The sequence below is a fragment of the Sinocyclocheilus grahami genome, unplaced genomic scaffold, assembly GCF_001515645.1.
Source record: "Sinocyclocheilus grahami isolate Dianchi unplaced genomic scaffold, SAMN03320097.WGS_v1.1 scaffold1589.1, whole genome shotgun sequence".
Taxonomy (NCBI): Eukaryota; Metazoa; Chordata; class Actinopteri; order Cypriniformes; family Cyprinidae; genus Sinocyclocheilus; species Sinocyclocheilus grahami.
In genome coordinates this window covers 166,400-188,747 of record NW_015506768.1, presented here as the reverse complement: position 1 = coordinate 188,747, position 22,348 = coordinate 166,400, and the positions used below count along the sequence as shown (strand labels likewise).

The 22,348-nt window shown below is 34.8% G+C and overlaps 4 protein-coding genes across 11 annotated transcripts in view; 3 read left to right on the top strand and 1 right to left on the bottom strand.

The window, feature by feature from the left end:
• The first annotated feature begins 3,944 nt into the window (after positions 1-3,944).
• LOC107571383 (C3a anaphylatoxin chemotactic receptor-like) lies at positions 3,945-4,742 on the top strand. The gene has a single exon (XM_016257702.1). It carries the CDS (start codon positions 3,960-3,962, stop codon positions 4,740-4,742), a length of 783 nt encoding a protein of 260 aa, XP_016113188.1. The 5' UTR covers positions 3,945-3,959.
• Positions 4,743-7,544: 2,802 nt separating this feature from the next.
• LOC107571382 (C3a anaphylatoxin chemotactic receptor-like) lies at positions 7,545-10,543 on the top strand. Its single transcript, XM_016257701.1, has 2 exons — positions 7,545-7,576; positions 9,609-10,543. The coding sequence occupies exons 1-2, from the start codon at positions 7,573-7,575 to the stop codon at positions 10,541-10,543; spliced, it is 939 nt and encodes a 312-aa protein (XP_016113187.1). The 5' UTR covers positions 7,545-7,572.
• Positions 10,544-11,860: 1,317 nt separating this feature from the next.
• Positions 11,861-19,584, bottom strand: lin37 (lin-37 DREAM MuvB core complex component). Of its 5 annotated transcripts, XM_016257710.1 has the most exons (11): positions 19,497-19,565; positions 19,193-19,197; positions 17,389-17,440; positions 17,243-17,309; positions 15,873-15,923; positions 15,689-15,718; positions 14,785-14,870; positions 14,107-14,264; positions 12,456-12,587; positions 12,095-12,168; positions 11,861-11,988 (listed from the first exon to the last, which is right to left on the bottom strand). In XM_016257710.1, the coding sequence occupies exons 3-11, from the start codon at positions 17,420-17,422 to the stop codon at positions 11,910-11,912; spliced, it is 711 nt and encodes a 236-aa protein (XP_016113196.1). In that variant the 5' UTR covers positions 17,423-17,440; positions 19,193-19,197; positions 19,497-19,565; the 3' UTR covers positions 11,861-11,909. The 5 variants fall into 5 exon arrangements, with proteins under 5 accessions (XP_016113196.1, XP_016113192.1, XP_016113194.1 ...); XM_016257706.1 differs by lacking the exon at positions 19,193-19,197 and having other exon boundaries at positions 17,389-17,444; positions 19,508-19,584; XM_016257708.1 differs by lacking the exon at positions 19,497-19,565 and having other exon boundaries at positions 17,389-17,444; positions 19,127-19,196.
• Positions 19,585-19,706: 122 nt separating this feature from the next.
• Positions 19,707-22,348, top strand: part of proser3 (proline and serine rich 3) — a 10,799-nt gene continuing 8,157 nt past the window's right edge. For 2 of the 4 annotated variants that reach the window (XM_016257722.1, XM_016257718.1), the window contains exons 1-4: positions 19,707-19,761; positions 20,009-20,100; positions 20,185-20,296; positions 20,728-21,020. In XM_016257722.1, coding sequence (XP_016113208.1) covers positions 20,090-20,100; positions 20,185-20,296; positions 20,728-21,020 — 416 coding nt within the window. In that variant the 5' untranslated portion in view covers positions 19,707-19,761; positions 20,009-20,089. The other 2 variants (XM_016257721.1, XM_016257720.1) reach the window with 2 other exon arrangements.

Below are 22,348 nucleotides of genomic sequence, written 5' to 3'. Positions count from 1 at the left end.
CTGATCCTGGTAGAGTAGACTAAAATGCCGGCTGTTCTGACTCACGGACTGTAAATACGTTTTTTATATTTAAAGAGTTTTTATATTTAATATAAATATATAATATAATATAGTTTTTTGGGAAGTGTAGAGTAGGGCTTGTTGTTTGTCATTTCTCCGATCACAAATGCAGACATGGTTTTATGTTTATGCGGCGCGATGCAACGCAATGCGTAAAAAGACAGTATAAGTCATTATAATCCATAATTATGTCCCCACTGGATGCAACGAATGCCTCGTTTATAATGGTTTTCATGTTTTTGAATCATCGCTCCGGCCTGACAAGGCAATATGGTAGGGGTGTAACATTTCTGTCACAGGCTTGAGGTATTCGGCCAATCATAACACACTGGATAGCTGGCCAATCACAGCACACCTTGCTTTTCAGACCGAAAACGTTTTTTTAACCTTAAACCGGGGCAAACTGAGCCATGGGAACACTTTTTTTATAAGAAGCATTGTTTTTAGAACCCTTTGTCATAGATACATTCTGATCATTTAAATTGATACGATTACTTTCAGTTGGATAGGATAGGATAGGATAGGATAGATACTTTCATTGTTCTTCTGCGTCATTTTCCCTTATCTTGAGGACCACATAAATAAAAAGTGGCTAATCTTACCCCACTCTCCCCTATAAGTATTAGACATTTAATTTAACATTTTACAGCATAAATCTATATTATATACTAATAAACAACTGATTTAGAAAATGTATACTCTTAATTTGGTTTTAATAAAATATGATGTGTTATAGACAGTGTTGTGCAAGTTCCTTCCAAACTGTAATACATTATAGATTACTTGTTACTGTTATTTAAAAGTAATTCCTTACCTTACAATATTACTGTCTCAGAACTGTAATGCGTTCCATGACTCCTGTATTACATTTGAGTTACTTTTACCAAAATAACTACAGAAGTAGAACTTAAGGTAACACTTTATTTTAGGGTCTCTTAATAACAACTTGAACAGTATTCTATCTGTGTTTGATGATTTTGGTAATATTTTAACTTGTGAAAAATTTATGAATCTCCATAATTTTCCTGTCCCACCAAAGGAATATAATACTTTGATGAGAGCCATCCCAGTAGGCTTAACCCAGTTAATTAAAAGTCACCTTAAATTCAGTAAAGTATATTGCGGCATTTTTTATTTTTTAATGTCTCGCGGTCTTGCTGTTTTTCTTTTCTTTGAACAATTAAATTTTGGGCTAAAAGTGTGTTGTAACGCATGCGTTACTGAACATGTACCGAGTAAAATATTACTGAAAATTGATTAGTAATTCCTTACACTACTGCGTTACAGCAAAAAGTAATCAGTTACCGTAATGCATTACTTTTGTAACGCGTTACTCCCAACACTGGTTATAGATTACTAGTATCAAGTAATTATAATGGGAAATGTACTTAATTACAAGAATTAAAGTGTGACAAACTGCTAAATATTCTAAATGATGATTTACCTGCTGGCTTGCTGGAGCTTTGAATTCATTTTTGCAATGTTGAACTGCCTTTAGCAGCCTCCCTTCGCTTTTTCTCTCTGTGTCTTCTTTTTTGTGAAGGCATTTTTTTGTCTGTCTACAAAGCGTGCCAACAACAGCAAATTTGGTGTTATCCGTATTAGATCTGATTGGGTGCAATAATTTGATTAGACATTCTAATTCTAAGAACATGGATAGTTTACAAGTTGTTAGCGCTTTTAGAAGGCCAAGTCATTACCGACAAAATTAAAAACATTTACAGAATAAATCTATATTATATACTAATACATTTGCTTTTTCTCTCTTTGTCTTCTTTTTTGTGAAGGCATTTTTTTTTTTTTTTTCTACAAAGTGTGTCAACAACAGCAAATTTGGGGTTATCCATATTAGATTTGATCGGGTATAATAATTTGATTAGACATTCTAATTCTAAGAACATGGATATTTTGTACAAGTTGTTAGCGGGCCAAGTCATTACCGACAAAAATAAAAACAAACTACCAACTAATGACTAATTCAGTGGATCAACCACTGACTAATGTGGATTGTAATGCATCTACCTGGTAATGCAACTACCTTCGGGGACTGTGGTCTCCACTCTCCAGAGAGCGGCACACAGATTGTGAGTGATGCTGTGGAGCGGGCGGGAAACAGACAGCTTTGAGTGGATTAGCAGAATCAGCGGATCTTTAGCGGAGTGGTAACAGACAGCTTTGAGCTGTGGGGATGGGGGGATTGGTAAGAGGGGCAACTCAGCTGATGAGGGCAAAGGGGCAGTGGCTCTAGCCACCGGGCCACCACGGCCCTGCTTATAAGTAATAATGACAAATCAGCCTTTAGTGATGTAATAGCAGTCTTTGCTGTCTGGTATAAAACCAACAGTTTGTCAACACAACAGGACCAAGAAGACGGAGAAAGATCAAGACTCACTTGTCCCAGAACATCAACAGCTCAAAAAAATGGGTATGTGCATTATTCATATTACTTTTTTTTTTTATGCAGAGTGTAGTAAATGCAAAACTGTGTAAGATACAATCAATGCAGTGTATTGTAAAAATGATATGAACAAGTCATGGCAAAACTTGTTTTTTTCATTATTTAACATGTCAAAAAAATATAAACCAATTACATCTTCATTGTTTCAGTTATTTGAGATTTAAATAGGTAAGATTTAAAAAAAAAAATTTGTTGAAATTACTTTTTCCAATTTTATTATACTCAAACATTAAAGGGAGCAACTGAATAAAAAAAAACATTCACATCATCAATATAATATAAAGTGTTGTTGACAATATAAAAACAATGTAACAATTTTATCATAATTGATGATGGATATTATTCTTCAAATAAATGAAACTGGACAGATTACAGATTAGGAAGGTATTAAATCAACTTTTGGTATCAACGCCAGACACTAGGGGAATTTGCCCAAATACAGTCTTCAAAACATAACCACTAACTGCTGGCATGACTGCTTTGAAATATTTGCATTCTCAATTTTGATTGGTCTTCTTTATTGAATTTAACCACATTTACACCGCAAACAGAAGTCTTTTTTTTTTCTTCTTTTTTACAATAGTTTTGCAAACTCAGCAGTTTCTGTGCATTATTGCTTTTATTCACAGTTCATTCGCACACATCTCTCACAATTAGAAATATTTTTTCAGTAAAAATCAAGTCATGAAATTGAATTTGTTCAAACTCTGGTCAATATGAAAACTAGCCATTGGCTAAATTCGGTACAATGCGTGAAATGGAAATATTTATCTTAAAATTGCGCATGGTCCCTTTTCAAATACATTTAAATAAATAAATATCTGGTACATCTACACTGATTGCCACAGCAATGGACATAAAGCGGCAAAAGGCAAAAGTTTCATATACTCTATAAAAAATTTTTAAAAACCTGACCCCTCACACATGACAAGACAAAACATTTTGTTAAATGTGAAGTCAGACAGCAGAAATTATGTTAAATACTGTAATTCATATTAAATAGCTTTCTTACATCATTCATCCATGCACTGCTATGGTCATAAAATGAGAACTTGTCAGTTTATTGAAAAAGAAAACATTTTTTGTTCCTCCTCTCCTCCATGCATTTGATGCAACAGAATATCAACATTACTCACTATGACTTGAGAACAAAACTGAACACATTTCGGTGTGTGGTACAGCACAAAACAATTATTTTGCACATGAGAAACAATGATAAGCTGGTGCTCATGAGCCATCACATGTTTTTTCTCTCTTTCTTCTTTGTGTAGAAAACACCAGTTTTGAAGCTGAAAACATGGCCAGAGGCACAGCGCATAACACCACTATGCAGCATGAGGATTTTATGAGCTTTAATATCTTTGAAATATGCATTTTCTTTGTTACCTTTGTAGTGGGTCTCATTGGAAATGGGCTTGTCATATTTCTGACTGGCTGCAGAATGAAGACGACTGTCAACTCCATTTGGTTTCTCAACTTGGCAATTGCAGACTTCATCTTCATGTTGTCTTCAATCATAGATCTTCTCTCATTTTTGGGCCAGTGGGACCTTTACTTCATGAGTTACATTCTCCAGATCATGTTAACACTAAATCTGTTTGCTAGTATTTTTTTTCTTGTAGTTATCAGTCTGGACCAATGCCTGTGCACATGGATGGTTGTTCGGGCTCAAAATAAACGAACTTTACTTAAAGCCAGGATCATCTGCATAATTGTGTGGGTTTCATCCATTGGCTGCAGCATTCCTTCCTTTGAAGACAATATGTCTCTGATCACATATGAATTTATAGTGGGCTTCCTCACCCCCTTTCTGATCATTGCAACTTCATACATAGGTATTGGAGTACGAATCAAACACCTCAAAGGGGGAAAGCAGCTCAGGTCGTACAGAGTTATTATAACTGTAACTCTGGCTTTTTTCATATGTTGGTTTCCATATCATGCTATAAGTTTTTGTATAATAACTGCAGTAGAAAATAACTGGAGTGCCAGTGATCGACAAGTAATTGGGACAGCAACGACTATCAGTATCTACCTGGTTCATCTCAACAGCTGTCTGAACCCCATTCTCTATGTGTTCATGTGTGATGAGTATAAGAAGAAGCTTAAACAGTCTCTGCTGCTGGTGCTGGAGACGGCTTTTGCTGAGGATCATCTGGATTTTAAGGGAGATGCAAAAGAAAGATCAGGACAAGAAAACCCAACTGAATTGTTAGATATGTAGAAAACTGGTCTCTAAATGATAAACCTGGATCTAATCAGTATGTTTATAGTCCTTATCAAGCAACTTGTAAAAAACAGCAAATGCAAAATTCATGTTTGGAGCATGACTGTGTATAATGTGTGTTGTAAAACCAAACAGAGAAAATCTCTTCAAGTACAGGCTAATGAACGTTATATATGTTTGTGAAACTTTTCATGAATCTAAATATGCAAAAGCTCATTTTGTTCTGCTGATTTCTGTTTGAACTTTATTCTGAATAAAACCACAGTGCATCAAAAAAATGTTACCTGTATTTGATGCCAATTTCCTAAAGGATATTTATGCTCTCGCAGTGGCAAATTCTTATTGAATGGTTTTCCCTAAAAAGCAACAAAATGAATAAAAATAACAAGATAATAAATAAAATATGATTTCTGGTACAAATACAAAACTATAAAGATATTGGTTAACAATTTAATCAGTTTAACTAATGATATATGTGACAAAATATAGGGGGGAAAATACCAGTTGGTCATTATTACAAAATATTAGCACAGACATGTTTATGGAACATTTTACTTTTGCTTTAGTTGGATGTTCATCTAAGTTTTTTTTTAAATGTTACTATTAGTTTCAGAATGTTCAGACAACATTCAAAAGTAATGTTCCCATAGTGTTTGCAAATTTATAAAATGTAATGTTTCCATAAAGTTTGCATGATATAGGCGAATCAGAATTAACATTTTAATGGGAACATAATGAGAACGTTAGCAAAATGTCAGCTGACTGATACTGTGTTTTAATCATAAAATGTTGTAAAATGCATGGTGCATTTGTCTTGTCTGTCGGCGGTTGTTAGTGTACTACCCACTGTGATGATGTCTGATAGCTGCAGTTACATCAAATTTGCTAATGACACCACATTTTAGGCCCTTATCAGTAACAACTACAAATCAGCCTATAAGGATATAAAGATTCACTGCTTATATAAAGCTAAAGCTTGACAAAGATCAATGAGATTTGCACAGAAACACTCGTCCCGTTCAGACGCACCTCTGCATGAACACTAAAGTTAGGGTGGAACGTGCAATGAAGCTATTGTGGATTAACAACAAACCTCAAGAAATCAGTAAGAATCAATCAGCAACATTCGTTAAACACCTCTGAACATTTAGCAATTACAGCATAAATGTGTAAATGCAGTCTCAAAGAGAGAGCATCATTTTGTGAGATTTTTTATTAGTCGTAGGAGGAGGGGTAGTAGTATTTACATATCCAATGTTTTCAATGTGATATTTAAATTTGGAATGTCTTTGAATTTACATATATATATATTTATCTTGGGATTGGGTTAATGTGTATGAATAAATTGAACATCATACTTTAAATACAGATAAAACATTGTTTCACCCAAATACATATACTTCTTTGTTATTATTTAAATGTATCCAACCTTTAAGGTGTTAAAGTTGCTATAAGTTGATTGTATTTTATGTAGTTTGTTGCCTTCATTGCATTTTCTCGCTTTGTGTAGTGTGCTTGGGAAATGTGGAAAATATAACCAAAATCATCACACATAATTTTACCACAATATCGGCTGGCATGCTGGTATATGGAGTCTTGGGTACATGCCTTAACATGACTGATCATAAAATGAAGAAGTCGGTAAACGCCATTTGGTTTCTCAACTTGGCAGTTGCAGACTTCTTTTTCATCATTTTTCCAGTCCTAAACATCAGTTCGTACTTTGGAGAACACCACTTCAACAACTTCATTTGCAGGGTTCTTTATTTTTGTTGTGACGCAGCTGCAACAAATATGTTTGCAAGCATTTTTTTCCAAGCGTTATCAGTCTGGACCGATGCCTGCACACATGGGCTAAAAATAAAATAACTCTAGCCAAAACCAGGATAATTTGCATGATTGTGTGGATTTCATCCACTGGTTGCAGCCTTCTTTTTGCCTTAATAACCATGAACCATAAACAGGTTACCATGAACATAAAATCACTGAAACATCTGGTCATATTTGTGTTTATGGTGGGCTTCCTTCTCCCCTTCCTAATAATTGCATCTTTATATAGCTATTGCAGTACGAGTCAAACAACCTAAAAGAAAAAAGCAGTTCAGGGCTTTTCGGGTCATCGCTGTGGTCCTGGCCTTTTTCATATGCTGGCTTCCTTATTATGTTTGTTGCATTTATATGGTAATTGCAGCTGAGAATAAGTGGTTTGAAAGTTTTTGGGGAGTATTATCAAGTACAGCAATAGCTGAATGCCTGATTATGTTGAACAGCTGTCTGAACCCCATTCTCTATGTGCTCATGTGTCAGAAACCTTGAATGGGTTGTTTTGGTGTTAAAGTGTGGCTTGGGTCAGACTGTTACACATGTATGGGTAGATGGGTAAAACACTCTGAATACTTCACATAACCATAATATCAAAACATACTATTCTTGTGACTTTCAGTTTAATCACTGAAACATAATAAAATTATGCACTTAAAATTTGGCAGACACTTTTGTCCAAAACAACTTACAATGCTTCTTTATTAGTTAATGCATTTGAATTCAATCCTAGTATGCTTTACTGTTTGAGTTACAGGAACATTCCAGTGGGGCAGGAAAGACTCTGTTGTAGGTACATGCCCACTGTGGTACCAGATACAGATTCAATCATTTCATCAAGAGTGATGATGACGCCACATTTTCGCCCCTTTTCAGTAAAAACAACAAATCAGCCTAGGGATGTAGTACCAGGCTTTGCTGTCTGGTATAAAAACAACAATCTGTCAACAGGACCGAGAAGACAGAGCAAGACTCGGCTTGTCTCAGTACATCAACAGCTCAAAAAATGGGTAAGAACTGAATATGTATATTATTCATATCACAGGTTTTTTTAAACATCTCTCAGTAATAGAGATAGTAAAACAATAGTAAAACTGTTTAAGATACAATCAGTGCACACAGATCTTTGGACTTCTTTCTAAAATACTTACTTACTTGAAAGGCTGAGAATGTGTGTAGGAATTCAAGGTCCCACATTGGATTGGTTTAAATCATATCTCTTCGGTGGAGGTTGGAAATTTTTCTTCCTCTTTTGCTCCATTAATTTGTGGTGTGCCTCAGGGATCAATTTTGTGCCCACTTCTGTTTTTACTTTATCTACTCCCTTTAGGTCTTATTTTTCAGAAGCATAACATACCTTAACATTTTTATGGTGATGATACTCAGATCCATCTCCCTTTGAAACATAATGATTAGATAGTTTAGATCAGATTACATCTTGTCTGGCTGCCAATTTTTTTAACACTGAATGATTCTAAAACTGAAATTTTAGTTTTTGGTCCACCAGCCTCTATTACGCAGATTAGTAATCAATTAGGCTTTTTATCTGTGAATTCTCATGGACATGTACACATTTTAGGAGTGATTTTTGACAATGGCCTTAAATTTGATAAACAAATTAATGCAGTTGTAAAGAAGTTTTTATCATCTCAGTTCTATTGCAAAGTTGAAAGCATTTTTATCGGTAAAGGACATGGAGACTGTGATCCATGCTTTTATTACCTCCAGGTTCGACTATTGTAACTAACTGTACCTCGGGGTGTCTAAGTCTTCCTTATCCCATCTGCAATTGGTACAAAATGCTGCTGCCAGATTCCTTGGGACTAGAAAGAGGGAACATATTTCGCCTGTTCTGGCTTCACTTTATTGGTTGCATTAAATTTAAGGTTTTATTGTTTGTCTAGAAGGGATTAAACGATCAAGCTCCTGAATACATTACAGTTCTTCTTCTCCATCGGAATTGCCCTAACCCTTAAGGTCTTCTAATAGTTTGATGTTGTCTGTGCCTCGGTCTCGTCTAAGGTTAAAAGGAAATTGTGCCTTTTCAGTTGTTGCCCCTCGATTGTGGAATGAGTTACCGGCACATATTAGGTTGTCTCCTGATGTTGGAAGTTTTAAATCTTCATTGAAGATGTATCTCTTCTCTCTGGCTTTTCGATCATTGTAATTCTCTTTAATATGTATGTTTATGTAACTGTGCTTAACTGTTTTGTGTAACAATTTTCAGATTGTACAGCACTTTGGTCAGCAGCTGCTGTTTTAAATGTGCTCTAGAAATAAAATTGCCTTGCCTTGCCTAAAATCTGTTTGCATTCTGAATTGTGATTGGTATTCTTTATTGCACCTAACCACGTTTACACTGCAAACACATTAAAAAATCTTGATTTGGTACAGCTAATAAGTGCATTTTTTTCAATATTCAGCCATTTCTGTGGACCAAGCAGTGCATCATTACATTACATTTCATATTTCACTCATAAAAAAATCAAGTTATAAAATCAAATGTATCCCTGGACCACAAAACCACTCATAAGTAGCACGGGTATATTTGTAGCAATAGCCAAAAATACATTGTATGTGTCAAAATTATAGATTTTTCTTTTATGCCAAAAATCATTTGGATATTAAGTAAAGATCATGTTCCATGAATATATTTTGTAAATTTGCTACTGTAAATATATAAAAAATGTATTATCATTACTAATATGCATTGCTAAGGACTTCATTTAGACAACTTTAAAGGTGATTTTCTCAATATTTAGATTGTTTTGCACCCTCAGATTCCAGATTTTCAAATAGTTGTATCTCGGCCAAATATTGTCCAATCCTAACAAGTTTATTGTTTCAGCTTTCAGATGATATATAAATCATAATTTCAAAAAAATTTACCCTTAGGACTGGTTTTGTGGTCCAGGGTCACAAATCTGTTTGTTCAAACACTGGTCAATATCTGGTATTGCCACAGTAATTGCCACAGGAATGGCCAAAACAGACCCAAAATCAGCCTTCACTGTGTTTTCTCTCTCTTTTTTCTCTGTGCAGGAGGCACCCGTTTTGGAGCTGAAAACATGACCGGAGACACAACACATAATACCACAATGCAGCATGAGGGCTTTATGAGCTTTAATGTCTTTCTTTCATGCATTTTCATTGCCACCTTTGTAGTGGGTCTCATTGGAAATGGGCTTGTCATATTTCTGACTGGCTGCAGAATGAAGACGACTGTCAACTCCATTTGGTTTCTCAACTTGGCGATTGCAGACTTCATCTTCATGTTGTCTTCAATCATAGATCTTCTCTCAGCTTTGGGCCAGTGGCAGAATCAATTAATGACTCACATTTTCTTCATGACATTAACACTAAATCTGTTTGCTAGTATTTTGTTTCTTGTAGTTATCAGTCTGGACCGATGCCTGTGCACGTGGATGGTTGTTTGGGCTCAAAATAAACGAACTTCTCTTAAAGCCAAAATCATCTGCATAATTGTGTGGGTTTCATCCATAGGCTGCAGCATTCCTTTCTTTAATGTTCATATGTTTACTCGTGTGTCTCTGATCACATATGAATTTACAGTGGGCTTCCTCATCCCCTTTCTGATCATTGCATCTTCATACATAGCTATTGGAGTACGAATCAAACGCCTCAAAAGGGGAAAGCAGCTCAGGTCATTTCGGGTTATTATAACTGTAATCCTGTCTTTTTTCTTATGTTGGTTTCCATACCATGCTTGCAATTTGTGTACAATCACTGCAGTAAAAAGTGATCAACCAGTACTTGTGATAGCAAGGACTGTCAGTATCTACCTGGTTCATCTCAACAGCTGTCTGAACCCCATTCTCTATGTGTTCATGTGTGATGAGTATAAGAAGAAGCTTAAACAGTCTCTGCTGCTGGTGCTGGAGACGGCTTTTGCTGAGGATCATCTGGACTTTAACGCAGACGCAAAAGGACGTGCAGGACATGAAAACCAAACTTGAATTGTTAGTTATATAGTCTCTAAATGATTGTGACCGGGATTACTATTATCACCATTACAACAACCTGAATCTAATCCAGTATGTCTATAGTCCTTACCTAGCGACTGGTCAAAAAAAGAGTTTGTAAAACACGTTTGAGGCATGACTGTGTATAATTTGTGTTGTAAAACCAAATAGAAAAAGTCTCTTCAAATATATAAAAATGGGAACATTATACGTTTATGAAACATTTTCATGACTCCAAATATGTCTCAGTTTGTTATGCTGATTTCAGTTTGAAATAAAACCACAGTGTATCAAAAAACTTTTACCTGCATTTGATTGTTATTTCCTTAAGGATATTACTCTCACAGTAGCAAATTCTTATTGAAGGATTGAATTTCCCTAAAAACATCAAATAACAAATAATAAGAATCAAATAATAAATAAAATAGAATTTCTGGTACGCAGGCTTATTCAAATTTTGCTAAATTATAAAGATAATGGTTAACGATTAAAGCTGATGATAGAGCCTATGGGACAATAAAGCAATGACCGCGGTTTTGCGGTAAACAAAAGAGTCGACGGTGATACAAAAGGCATGAAATTAATGCCATAAGTTTTAAAAACTGTAACTCTAAAGGTGCGATGACATTTACCATTGAATTTTCGTGGGCTAAAGTCCACGCAATAGAACATTTCGCATAAAGACAAAAGATTTTCGCACACAGATTTCATATCTGGTTCAGTTGGTCGCGTAAATTCGTCGCTTGGTTTAAAAATGCCTTCTGAGCTGCTTCACACATTTGACACGTGTTTAGAATCAACATGATGTTATCGTCTGTAGATGGACGTTATCATACTCCTTATTAAATTGCACCTCTCTTTTTTTTGTTTGTTTATTTTTTACTAATCTTTATTTTAAATAAAAATGTCAAAAAGCTTGAATGGTATTCGTTGGTGTTAAAGTGTGGCTTGGAAATACATCTAAACTAAAGCATTTAATAGATACACACTGCATTTACCCATAAATGTTTCTCATTGGTTGTATAGTTCCACAGTGTGTTATATCAGAGCCAGATGGTTACACATGCAAAGTTAGATGCTAGACAAATATTGAGTGTTGCACGCTGGCTGAGAACTATCATAAAGAATTCATTAATGCAGTTTTATTCAATAAACACATCAAATTCATTTTCAGTACTGTAGATTTATTTGAAGTTCTTGTGAGCTTGCATTTAGAGAAAAATAAAGACATTACAAAATCATTTAGTTCAGCTCTCAATTCAAAATATTGGGTTATTTCACTCTCCTTGAAGGCCTGAACATCTTTGTTTCATTCCCTAAGCAGATTTTCTTCAGATGCACTAGTAGTGATGTATGTGAACTAACGTTCATACATTTCCTTAAGGATTTTTATGCTCTCGCTGTATCTCAGCTGGTTCTTACTGGAGGCCTCCTTCCACCTTTAACATACATGAAAAAAATTATAAATATCACATACATGATGTAATTTATATCCCCCTCCCTCTGCAATTATAGTAAAAATGATAGAATGATGAAAAATTATACTTCTGTCTAATTTTCTTCCAGCGTTTGATGTGACTGAAGATAAGAGGTGAGGTGCCTGCTGCAGCATCTACAGACTGAAAAAAAAAAAGATCTTACAAAACCGAATTAGATACGACCACACGAAGCATACAATTTAGCTACATTAATATTACAAACTTAAAGGATGACGAGACCAACCAATTCGGTATGCAAACAGGTTTACTTATCACATTCCTAACGATTGGTTAAGAGTTAAGCATTAAGAGGTGTTTGATGGAAACTTTATCTTCTGTAACTTAGCAGTTTGCTTAAATGCAGATCTTTAAAGAAAGATTAGTGCTTCCTGTAGACTGTGTGTGGCACAACAGTTGCCGTAGCTCACCTGGCTCTCTGTAGGTTTCTCTACAGGTGGAATTCTGAGATTAACAGGTTCACCTGCTGCACCTACTGGACAGGAAACAGGTGGAGGAAGCCTGTACACGTTCTGTCCTTTGCCGTTCAGCATATCAGTCATCTGAAAGATTAAGAATTGAAGAGCAATTTCCCCCCATTTTAATGCTTGTTTTTGGCACAGATTACTCATTATATAATTTTTTTAAACAAGTAAAGCCAAGGACAATTCTCAGCGGTGCAGGGAGCCTTCGAGGCAAATTTAGAGGGAAGAGGTGCATTTTATTTCTTCTCTTGGTAATTGAATTCAGATGGGAAATTGAAGCCGGATGTAGCAGCATTATTAAGCTGTTGAGAGCTTTACTATTAAAAGGTTACTTATCAGTTATGTAATATATTATGCTACAGTGGGCCAAGACATTAGTTTTTATTCTTCTTATGATTCAAGGTCAAACTACGACTAGAGAAAAATTAAGTGAGCCAACCGAACCTTAAACGAGCGTGCCAAGTTGAATAAAACTTAAGCTGCCTAACATGATTTACAAAGATAATGATTTTGGGGGAAAACGTGCTTTTACAGCAATTCACTTGCAAAGAAAGACAATAGCAGTTATTTTAGTATCACTGAGATACTATTATAGTTTTGATCAAAATGTTTAATTTTAACTTTCAGTTTAATTTTAGTTTTCATAATTTTACTGTGTTTTTGTCATTTTGGTCATTTTTTGTCTATATGTACATGTTTTTTTTTTATTAATTTTTATTTCAGTTTTAGATTTAGTTATTTAGTACATCAAGGTAACTAAATTAAAATGAGAAATTTAGCCTTGGTGACTACCTGAAATATTTGATTTCAGTTATTGTTTATTTATATATATATATATATATATATATATATATATATATATATATATATATATTAATGGTTTACATCTAATTGTTGTTGTTCTAGTCAACTTTAATAAGCCTGGTCTATAGTGCAACAAGCACTGGAATAAACATTAAAATAAACACATGTAAGGCTTCTTGACATAACTATCTGTTTACATCAGGGGTCCCACACTTGACTTTTCAAGTCATTTCCCATGATCCCCCCATCCCATGATAATTAGTTCAAAATTATTTTATAGAGATCTACCTGAAGAACCACTGAGCCTCTCTACAAAAATGCATATTAACTGTAGAAATTTAAATGACTATTCCAGGTCTGGAAAGCACACTGGTAATCCCTGGTATTTCTAGGACTGTGGGGACTCTGTTACAAGGAATTTCATTGCCAGAATTATATAAACAGAGGCTCATCCACCAACACAAATAGTCCCACTTCCAAAATGTTATTTAGAAAACTGTAAACATTTTAAACAGATAACATTTTAATGCACAATGTATGTGCTGTGCTCTAACAAAAATAGAATAGTGGCCAACCTGACTTCCATTTGAAGTACATTACTGGAAGCATGTTTTCATTTGTCATTTTCTGGTTATCTTGTGTTTAACTTGGAACACGTCCATCTTTGAAAAGCAACACTAGATTTCCAAGTGCAGTTATATAGACTATGAAACAACTGTGTTATGCTGAGTAGTTCAACGATCTGAACGGGATGAGTATTTAAAATTATTGCAAAGTGAATGCTGGGTGTGACCTCTTCCTCCCCAGAGCTGTGAGGGGGGCTGGGCTCCGTTCTCTCTCGCATTGATGGGTTATTTCTCATCCACGCCCGACAAATGGGATAGAGTGGCGTGGTGGTGCTGAACTGAGCCAAGTCCACACTGCGGTCAAATAACTTGATAACATAAGCATCTGATGGAGAAGATGAGATGTGGAGCACGTAAGAAAACAGGAAATGGGTCTTTTGAGATCAAGACTTAAAAAAAACCCTTCTATTTATTTCTCTAAACCTTGGCTTGAAAAAAAAAAACTCCCTCAATCACCACACATGCTGAATGATATGAAAACCCAATGGTGTTTCTCAGAAATGATCAAACATTTTACTTATCTGTCAGATGCAAAACTGCTTATATACACAGGGAGAATTCAAATTCTGCACTTCGTGCCACTCATTTCAAATGTACCTAAATTCAAAGTATACATCACTATTTGCGCTTTCCCTTACTTGGTTATTAAATACACACAATTTTAAAATAAAACAAAGACCAATGTAAGTAGCTGCCAGCCACAGCAGCTGATAGTAGATACGATAAAAATGACCTGCCACTGTGAAAACAAAATAACCAAATTTGGCTGGTGCTGGGTTAATTTCCCGAAATGGGAGAGGCATACAAGGTGTAAAAAACTGTGGCTTTCGGGATCTAGCTCTTACTTTGTTTGTTCTGGTTGGTGTCTGCTAGACCGTCATCCATCTCTTTACGCTTCTTCCTTCTGTGTTGTGGGAATCGTGATGATGGTCTGTGAAAGGCAGAAAGAGGCTCTTAAAGCAAACTCTTCCATTTAGGAATGAATATTGTCTGTTTTGTTAGAATTACTATTGTAAGCACACTTCGAATGTTAAAGAGAATTAATAAGTGAGGTAATGTAGTAAGGCTAGTTGACATAATGAATAATTATAATATATTTGCAATGATTTTTCAGATTTGGAGAAAGTTAGCATTGCATCACTTACTCAGCAATGGATCCTCTGTAGAGAATGGGTGCCGTCAGAATGAGAGTCCAAACAGCTGAGAAAAACATCACAATAATCCACACCACTCCAGTCCATCAGTTAATGTCTTGTGAAGTGAAAAGCTGCATATTTATAATAAACTAATCCATCATCAAGACGTTTTCATTATAAAGCATTGCTTCTGGCCAAAATACGAGACCATAATCTATAATAAATAAAATATAATCCACCAGCATATTTGTTTAACGTTGATCTGTGCATATTTCTCACCTGATTCAGACTTTTCTCTGGATAAAACACTATTATGGATGGAGAACTCTTTGTAAAAAATGTCTTAATGTTGGATTTGTTTTTTACAAACACGCAGCCTTTCATGTCACGAGACGTTAATTAATGGATTGGAGTTGTGTTAATTAATGTTTGGACTCTCATTTTGACGGCACCCATTCACTGCAGAGGATCCATTGGTGAGCAAGTGATGTAATGTTCCGATGAAGAAACAAACTCATCTACATCTTGGGTGGCTTGAGTAAATGTCCAGCAACTGTTTATTTTTAGGTGAACTATTCCTTTAAAATAAAGGTCAAGAGAAGATTCTGCTTGCCTTTTCCCTGCAGAAGAAGGTGACAAATCCCTATAAAAGAGAAAAGAAAGCTAAAATAAAACATTTAATGTGCATTACATATGACTGTTAAGTAAGTCTTAATCATTTTACATCTTAAACCTTTTTCCTGGTCAAGAGAAGACAATGTTTATATCACTCATATGAACATATTGTATGTGCATACTTGCTCAAAGAGTCTGCCACAATTTTCCCAGAATCCTCTTCATTCTGCTCTCTATGCAGGAAAAGGAAGAAAGAGCACAAAGGATTATACAAATGCCAATTTTCCCCAAACAACTGCTCTACTATATAAAAGTAATTTCTTGTCAGTATTTTTTTCCTGAATTGTTATTTATTTGGGTACTTTTAAAGGTTTTCAGGAAACAAATTAAAGCATTACTGAAAAACATGAAAAACATGAGAGTATTTCCAGAAACGTATCAGTAAATAATCTCAGACCATCAGGGTGGCAATTAGTCAGACAGCTGAAATATAAATGGATTGTAACAAACAAAGCTATTAATCAATAGGACACTAAATATTTTTCTGAGCTCAGTGGAAACACAATCTTTGAGACGCCATAAATGGTCATTATGTTCAGAGAACCTAGTTGTTCAGATTTCCTAATAACTTTCTGTTGTCCTAGATGTTTGGTTCTCTAATTCTGTGGAAAATCCCCCAAAAAACATTAGATTCCAAATAAGTTAGGGATGTAGGTGGTGAATGTGACATTCCTTTTTTAAGTTAAGTTTGGTAAAAATTAAGTTTTACCAGAATACAGAATGAGAGTAAAATATGATATTTATAGGGGATTCATTATAAAAAAATGTTAAATGATTATTACAATAGGCATTACACATTTTATGCTGAGACTTTTCACAATGCACACTGTTTCAAAGCAGCTTTACACAAAATCATGATGTTAATATTTATAATATCTTAATGCCTTATAGTCTCATTTAAAAGATTAGAGCTGGGCAGTGATAACAATTTACATTTTGTGATGATATATAAACAATAAAACAGTTATTTATTTATAGTATATATCGTGAGTGTACTGGATGTACAGTGGGTATAGAAAAGGATCACCCCCTTTAAAATAACACCTCAGACCTGCTTGATCTGAGTCTGTCAGGAAATGACATAGGATACTCAGGTGTGAAGCTACTTTCAAGAGTACTGGAAAATCCTGCATGCAAACTGGAAACTCTTTGGTAAGATCTCATCTCTGAGACTCAGATGTTCTACAGTGGGTATAGAAAAGAATCACCCCTCTTTAAAATAATATATTTTTTAATATATTCAGCTGGGCAATAATAGTTTCCATTTTGTGATGGTATGTTTAAGTAAATCACTGTGCCACTAACACTATATATATTACATCAATCTTGTTCTGATAGACTGTTATTTTACAGTAAGTTATTACATTGAGGCATACTGACAATCTTCTAAAGTGGACCCATCACTAATGAGCTCTAATTGCTTGAGGTCCATTTGCAGCTGCGCTGTTACAGCCTAAAGCTTTCAAAGCTCACGACACACTAATGCACTAACCTCTCACTGTCACTCCTCTCAACCAGACCTTGTAATACTGCATCAAGGCGGTTTCGAGCCCCAGCATCTGCAAAAGAACATTTGTTTTTAACCACAAAACATTCTAACACAGAAATGTAAAAATAAGCTTATGTTTGCAGCCTCACCTGCTTTCTCAGTCTTGATTTTACAGTGAAGCATTGTACTTCCTGATTTTTTCCCCCTGTAATTTTATTCAGATGAGGATGTGTTAATTAATTACTATAGGACTAATATAAAAGAAACACGTAAAATTAAGTTGATTTGCTGCAGTTTGATATACTTTTATCTTTATGTATATATATATATATATATACACACACACACATATATATATATAAACACTGCATTTACAGTGTATTCAGTGTATTGTCAATCTGTATCTACAAACATAATTACTACTACTACATATATACTACTACTACTAATAATAATATGTACGTATATATAATATATATATATATATATATATATGTGTGTGTGCGTGTGTGTGTGTGTGTACTGCATTTACAATTATGATTTACATTCTGAATCTACAATACAAATATAATTATTACATCTTATACTAATTATATATATACAGAGCTGGGTACATAATCAGGATTACATAATCAGATTCCAAAAATCAAGTACTCATAATTAGAGAACATTACATTTTATAATGCTCATAATCAGATTAGTTACTTTTTTATGGATTACCTGATTACATATTATTCACACAATGGCAGTAAATCATTGATAATGTATTAATTCTGAAAGACTTTGAGCATGTAATGTCATTGCTGTTTTCATTAATGTTTGTTCATGTTTTTGTCAGGCAAAACCCTTTGACATGAAATATTTACTTGAAATATCTTTGAGGAAGTTAATATTTCAATAATCGAACACACATTCGCATGTTTACAGATCACTGCTGTTGATTAAGGGTCGCATTGACATGCGGGTAAGCAAATTATTTATAATTTTAGTGTTCAAGTGTTTAAATTATTTATTTGACATTTTATGATTTAATTAGTTATTATTACCTTTTTATCAACTCACAAACCTGCTGCAGTTCTTACATTAAGCCCAGGTGGGGAAACCCTGACGTAATGTAAGGTTTAAAACATTTTACAATGTTGATTTAAAAAAAAAGAATATATTTTCTTTCTCTTTGTTTATTTTCTTAATTTAATAGTATGTTTAAAACAAGGTAGATAAAAAAATAATCTAAAAAAAATTCAGAATACATTACCTAAAATGAGTAACCTAGATTACGTATATATATATATATATATATATATATATATATATAATTTTTTTCGGTAAATCAGTACAAACGTTTGCAAAAGGGAACGCACAGGGAGTATGAAAAACAAGTAACGTTAAATAGACAGTATTATTTTGCTAATCAGCTACAATGATATAAACGGCTGATGTTAGCTAGCTAGAAAACCAATTACATTCCTGATTAACTCTTCGCCGACTTCATAAATCTCTGAAAAATAACATACTATAATTTAATAGTATGTTTTAAAACAAGGTAGAAAAAAAAATAATCTAAAAAAAATTCAGAATACATTACCTAAAATGAGTAACCTAGATTACGTTACTAACTAGTTTTAATCAGTAATGGACTACAATTGGAGAGTAATCTACCCAGCTCTCTCTCTCTGTGTGTGTATTATTATAGTTATTGTAGTAATATTATTGTAGTATTATTTTGCTAATCAGCTACAATGATATAAACGGCTGATGTTAGCTAGCTAGAAAACCAATTACATTCCTGATTAACTCTTCGCCGACTTCATAAATCTCTGAAAAATAACATACTATTTTAAATAACACTATTTATGAGCGGGAAACACTTTATAAATACAAACCAACACGCTATTCACCTTTCAACCCTTCGCTGAGAGACTGACGACGAGCCGCTTCTGTCACAATCCGACATTCCTCTTGTGTGTGTATATATATATATATATATATATATATATATATATAATTTTTTTCGGTAAATCAGTACAAACGTTTGCAAAAGGGAACGCACAGGGAGTATGAAAAACAAGTAACGTTAAATAGACAGTATTATTTTGCTAATCAGCTACAATGATATAAACGGCTGATGTTAGCTAGCTAGAAAACCAATTACATTCCTGATTAACTCTTCGCCGACTTCATAAATCTCTGAAAAATAACATACTATTTTAAATAACACTATTTATGAGCGGGAAACACTTTATAAATACAAACCAACACGCTATTCACCTTTCAACCCTTCGCTGAGAGACTGACGACGAGCCGCTTCTGTCACAATCCGACATTCCTCTTCCGCGCGCAATGAGATTCCTAGCTCGTCATTGGCTGCAGCGGATGAGAGCGCAGCGCTCTTATTGGTTCAATTTGCTGTCGATCACAAAATACGAAGCTCTATTGGCTGGTCAACTGTCTTCGACAACAATGTAAACAACAGTTGTCGGACTGCATATCCCAGGATACAACACAGTCACACAATTCGAAAAGTAAGCGGAGATCATTTTTTTAAGAAACATCAAACTAAACAACAAATTTGCAATGAGTTTGTGGTTATATTCGGATATAGTTTGTTTTTGAGAGTTTAAATAGGGTATAGCTTGTTAATAGTGAGCTAAAAGACCGTTTAATCCCATAGAAACGTAATCACGCGACGGTTACGATACACTCATGCAACACAGAAACAGCCATTCGGATCATAATGTAGTTTCGTTAAACTGTTGTGTCTTTATTTAGACATTCATGGATCCTACAGTATGACGAAATTCCACTTGCGTCCTATGTTTTTATCAAGCAGAACAGGTTTGCACGAACGCTATGAGATCAAGGTGGGTTGGATGTCAAATCCTGTCGGATTAAACTCGATTACATCAGGCTGATGTGAAACACTTTGTCACTTTTCAATTTCTTAACAGCGCAGCTGTTTTCACAAGACAGAATCCATTTCCTCCGGATCCCCCTTTGTCCAGGAGCCACTACAGTCCATCAAGATCCAAAAAAATCCCAAAGCAACAAAGAAGACTGGTGAGAGTAGTGTCTGTCCTGTGCACTTCACGTATCTTTATATTTTGTGACTTTCATGGTTTGCATTGGATACAGTTTCAATGTTTTTTTGAATTCTGCACATTTCTTTCACAGTTCTCACATCTTGAATTCTAAACAAATTGATTTTTAAAGTACTAAACCGTCAATATAGAAAGTATTTCTGCTTGAAACGTTCACCATTGCATAGTGCATTGTATATCAAATACTATTTTTTAAATAGTATTCATGTACTGTGCACTATTTAGTAACTAGTTGTCTAGTTTCTAGTCTAGTCCTTATCTGAACTGCATTAACAAATTATTGGTGTCTCAATGCAATGATAACTAGCAATTGCAAGGGCTGAGATTGGAAAAACAAAGCTTTAGCTTGCAAAAACACATGGTGGTGATGTCTTGGATTGCACTTTGCAGGCCTTGAGTCCTGTCCGCTTTACTGAGCCACCCAGTCCTTCAGATCCTCCCACTCAGGCGTTACCTTTGAGGACCGAGGACCAGGTCTGCCATGAAAGATCACGTATTGTCCTGCTCTGCCCTCCTACTACTGAACGCCAGCTGAGCTACTCCGAGTCTTGGCCTTCTACTGACCTGAGTTGCTCTACAGACAACACTAACACTTCGGCCTGCTCTGAAGCTCAGATGCAAGCCATGAGAAGCATGGTTGCGCCAACGACAATTGAGGCAAAGGAACCCTCAGTTCTGGCAAAGTAAGGGAAACCATTGTTCTCTAATGGCAATATCACTTTTGATTATAAATAAACCTTTTGATTCAAAACAATAGAATGATGTAAAATTGGTAAACAAGGCTCATCTGAACTACTCACCCCATGAAGCAAGGATGGAAAGACTTTATTATTCAGTTAACTCTTTTGAAGAGATTTTTAACAGAGTTTAGCCAAATACAGTTTTTAGCGAAAATAAATTGTAAAAACCTGATATAATTTAGCCATACATTTTTCTCGCAATGAAAATAACCACAGAAGCTGGCATGGCATTCATCACAAACAAAGCAACGATGGTATCATGTCCAACTATTTACTATATTAAGAGATATAAATTACAGTTTAAACATTTGGAGTTAGTGATTTCTTTAAAAAATATATAATTTTTATTTCGCAAGGATGCATTAAATTGACTAAATGTGACAGAAAAAAGACATTTATAATGTTACAAAATATTTCTGTTTCAAACCAATGCTGTTCTTTTGAACTTTCTGTTCATCAAAGACTCCTGAAAAAATCATGTGACACTGAAGACTGGAGTAATGATGCTGAAAATTCAGCTTTACGTCACTGGAATAAATTTCATATTAAAATTTCAAATAGAAAACAATGATTTGAAATTCTAATTATATTTCACAGTATTACTGTTTTTAATGTATTTTAAATAAGTACATTAAAATACATTAAAAATCTTGGCCATGGTAGGTCTGTTGCAAAAAGAAAAACTGACTGAGATTTACATCTGGAAGTGGACCTTGGTGTCTAAAATACTGTAATTTCACTCCCCATTAGCTACGCAGTGAACCATTCATTTGAAATATCAACAGTATCTTCCTTTCTTTAAAGGGGTCATATGATGCTGCTAAAAATAACATTATTTTGTGTATTTGGTGTAATGAAATGTGTTTATGCGGTTTAAGGTTCAAAAAACACATTATTTTCCACATACTGTACATTGTTTCTCCTCTATGCCCCGCCTTTCAAAAACACGTCGATTTTTACAAAACTCATCGGTCTGAAAAAGCGAGGTGTGCTGTGATTGGCCAGCTATCCAGTGCGTTGTGATTGGCCGAATACCTCAAGCGTGTGACGGAAATGTTACACCCCTTACCATATTGTGATGCCCTGTCCGGCCAGAGCGATGATTCAAAAACATGAAAACCCATTATAAACGAGGCATTCGTTGCATCCAGTAGGAACATAATTATGGATTATAATGACTTATACGGTATTTTTACGTGTTGCGTTGCATCGCGCCGCGTAAACATAAAACCATGTCTGCATTTGTGATCGGAGAAATTACAAACAACAAG

Excerpts from the sequence above, each read along its gene's own strand:
- LOC107571383 (XM_016257702.1), top strand. The coding sequence starts at position 3,960 with ATGAAGACGACTGTCAACTCCATTTGGTTTCTCAACTTGGCAATTGCA.
- lin37 (XM_016257706.1), bottom strand. The coding sequence starts at position 19,563 with ATGTCGGATTGTGACAGAAGCGGCTCGTCGTCAGTCTCTCAGCGAAGG. Across the intron at positions 17,445-19,507 it reads TCTCAGCGAAGGGTTGAAAG|GGGGAAAAAATCAGGAAGTA; the intron begins GTGAATAGCGTG and ends ATAAAATTACAG. Across the intron at positions 15,719-15,872 it reads GTGGCAGACTCTTTGAGCAA|GGATTTGTCACCTTCTTCTG; the intron begins GTATGCACATAC and ends TCTCTTTTATAG.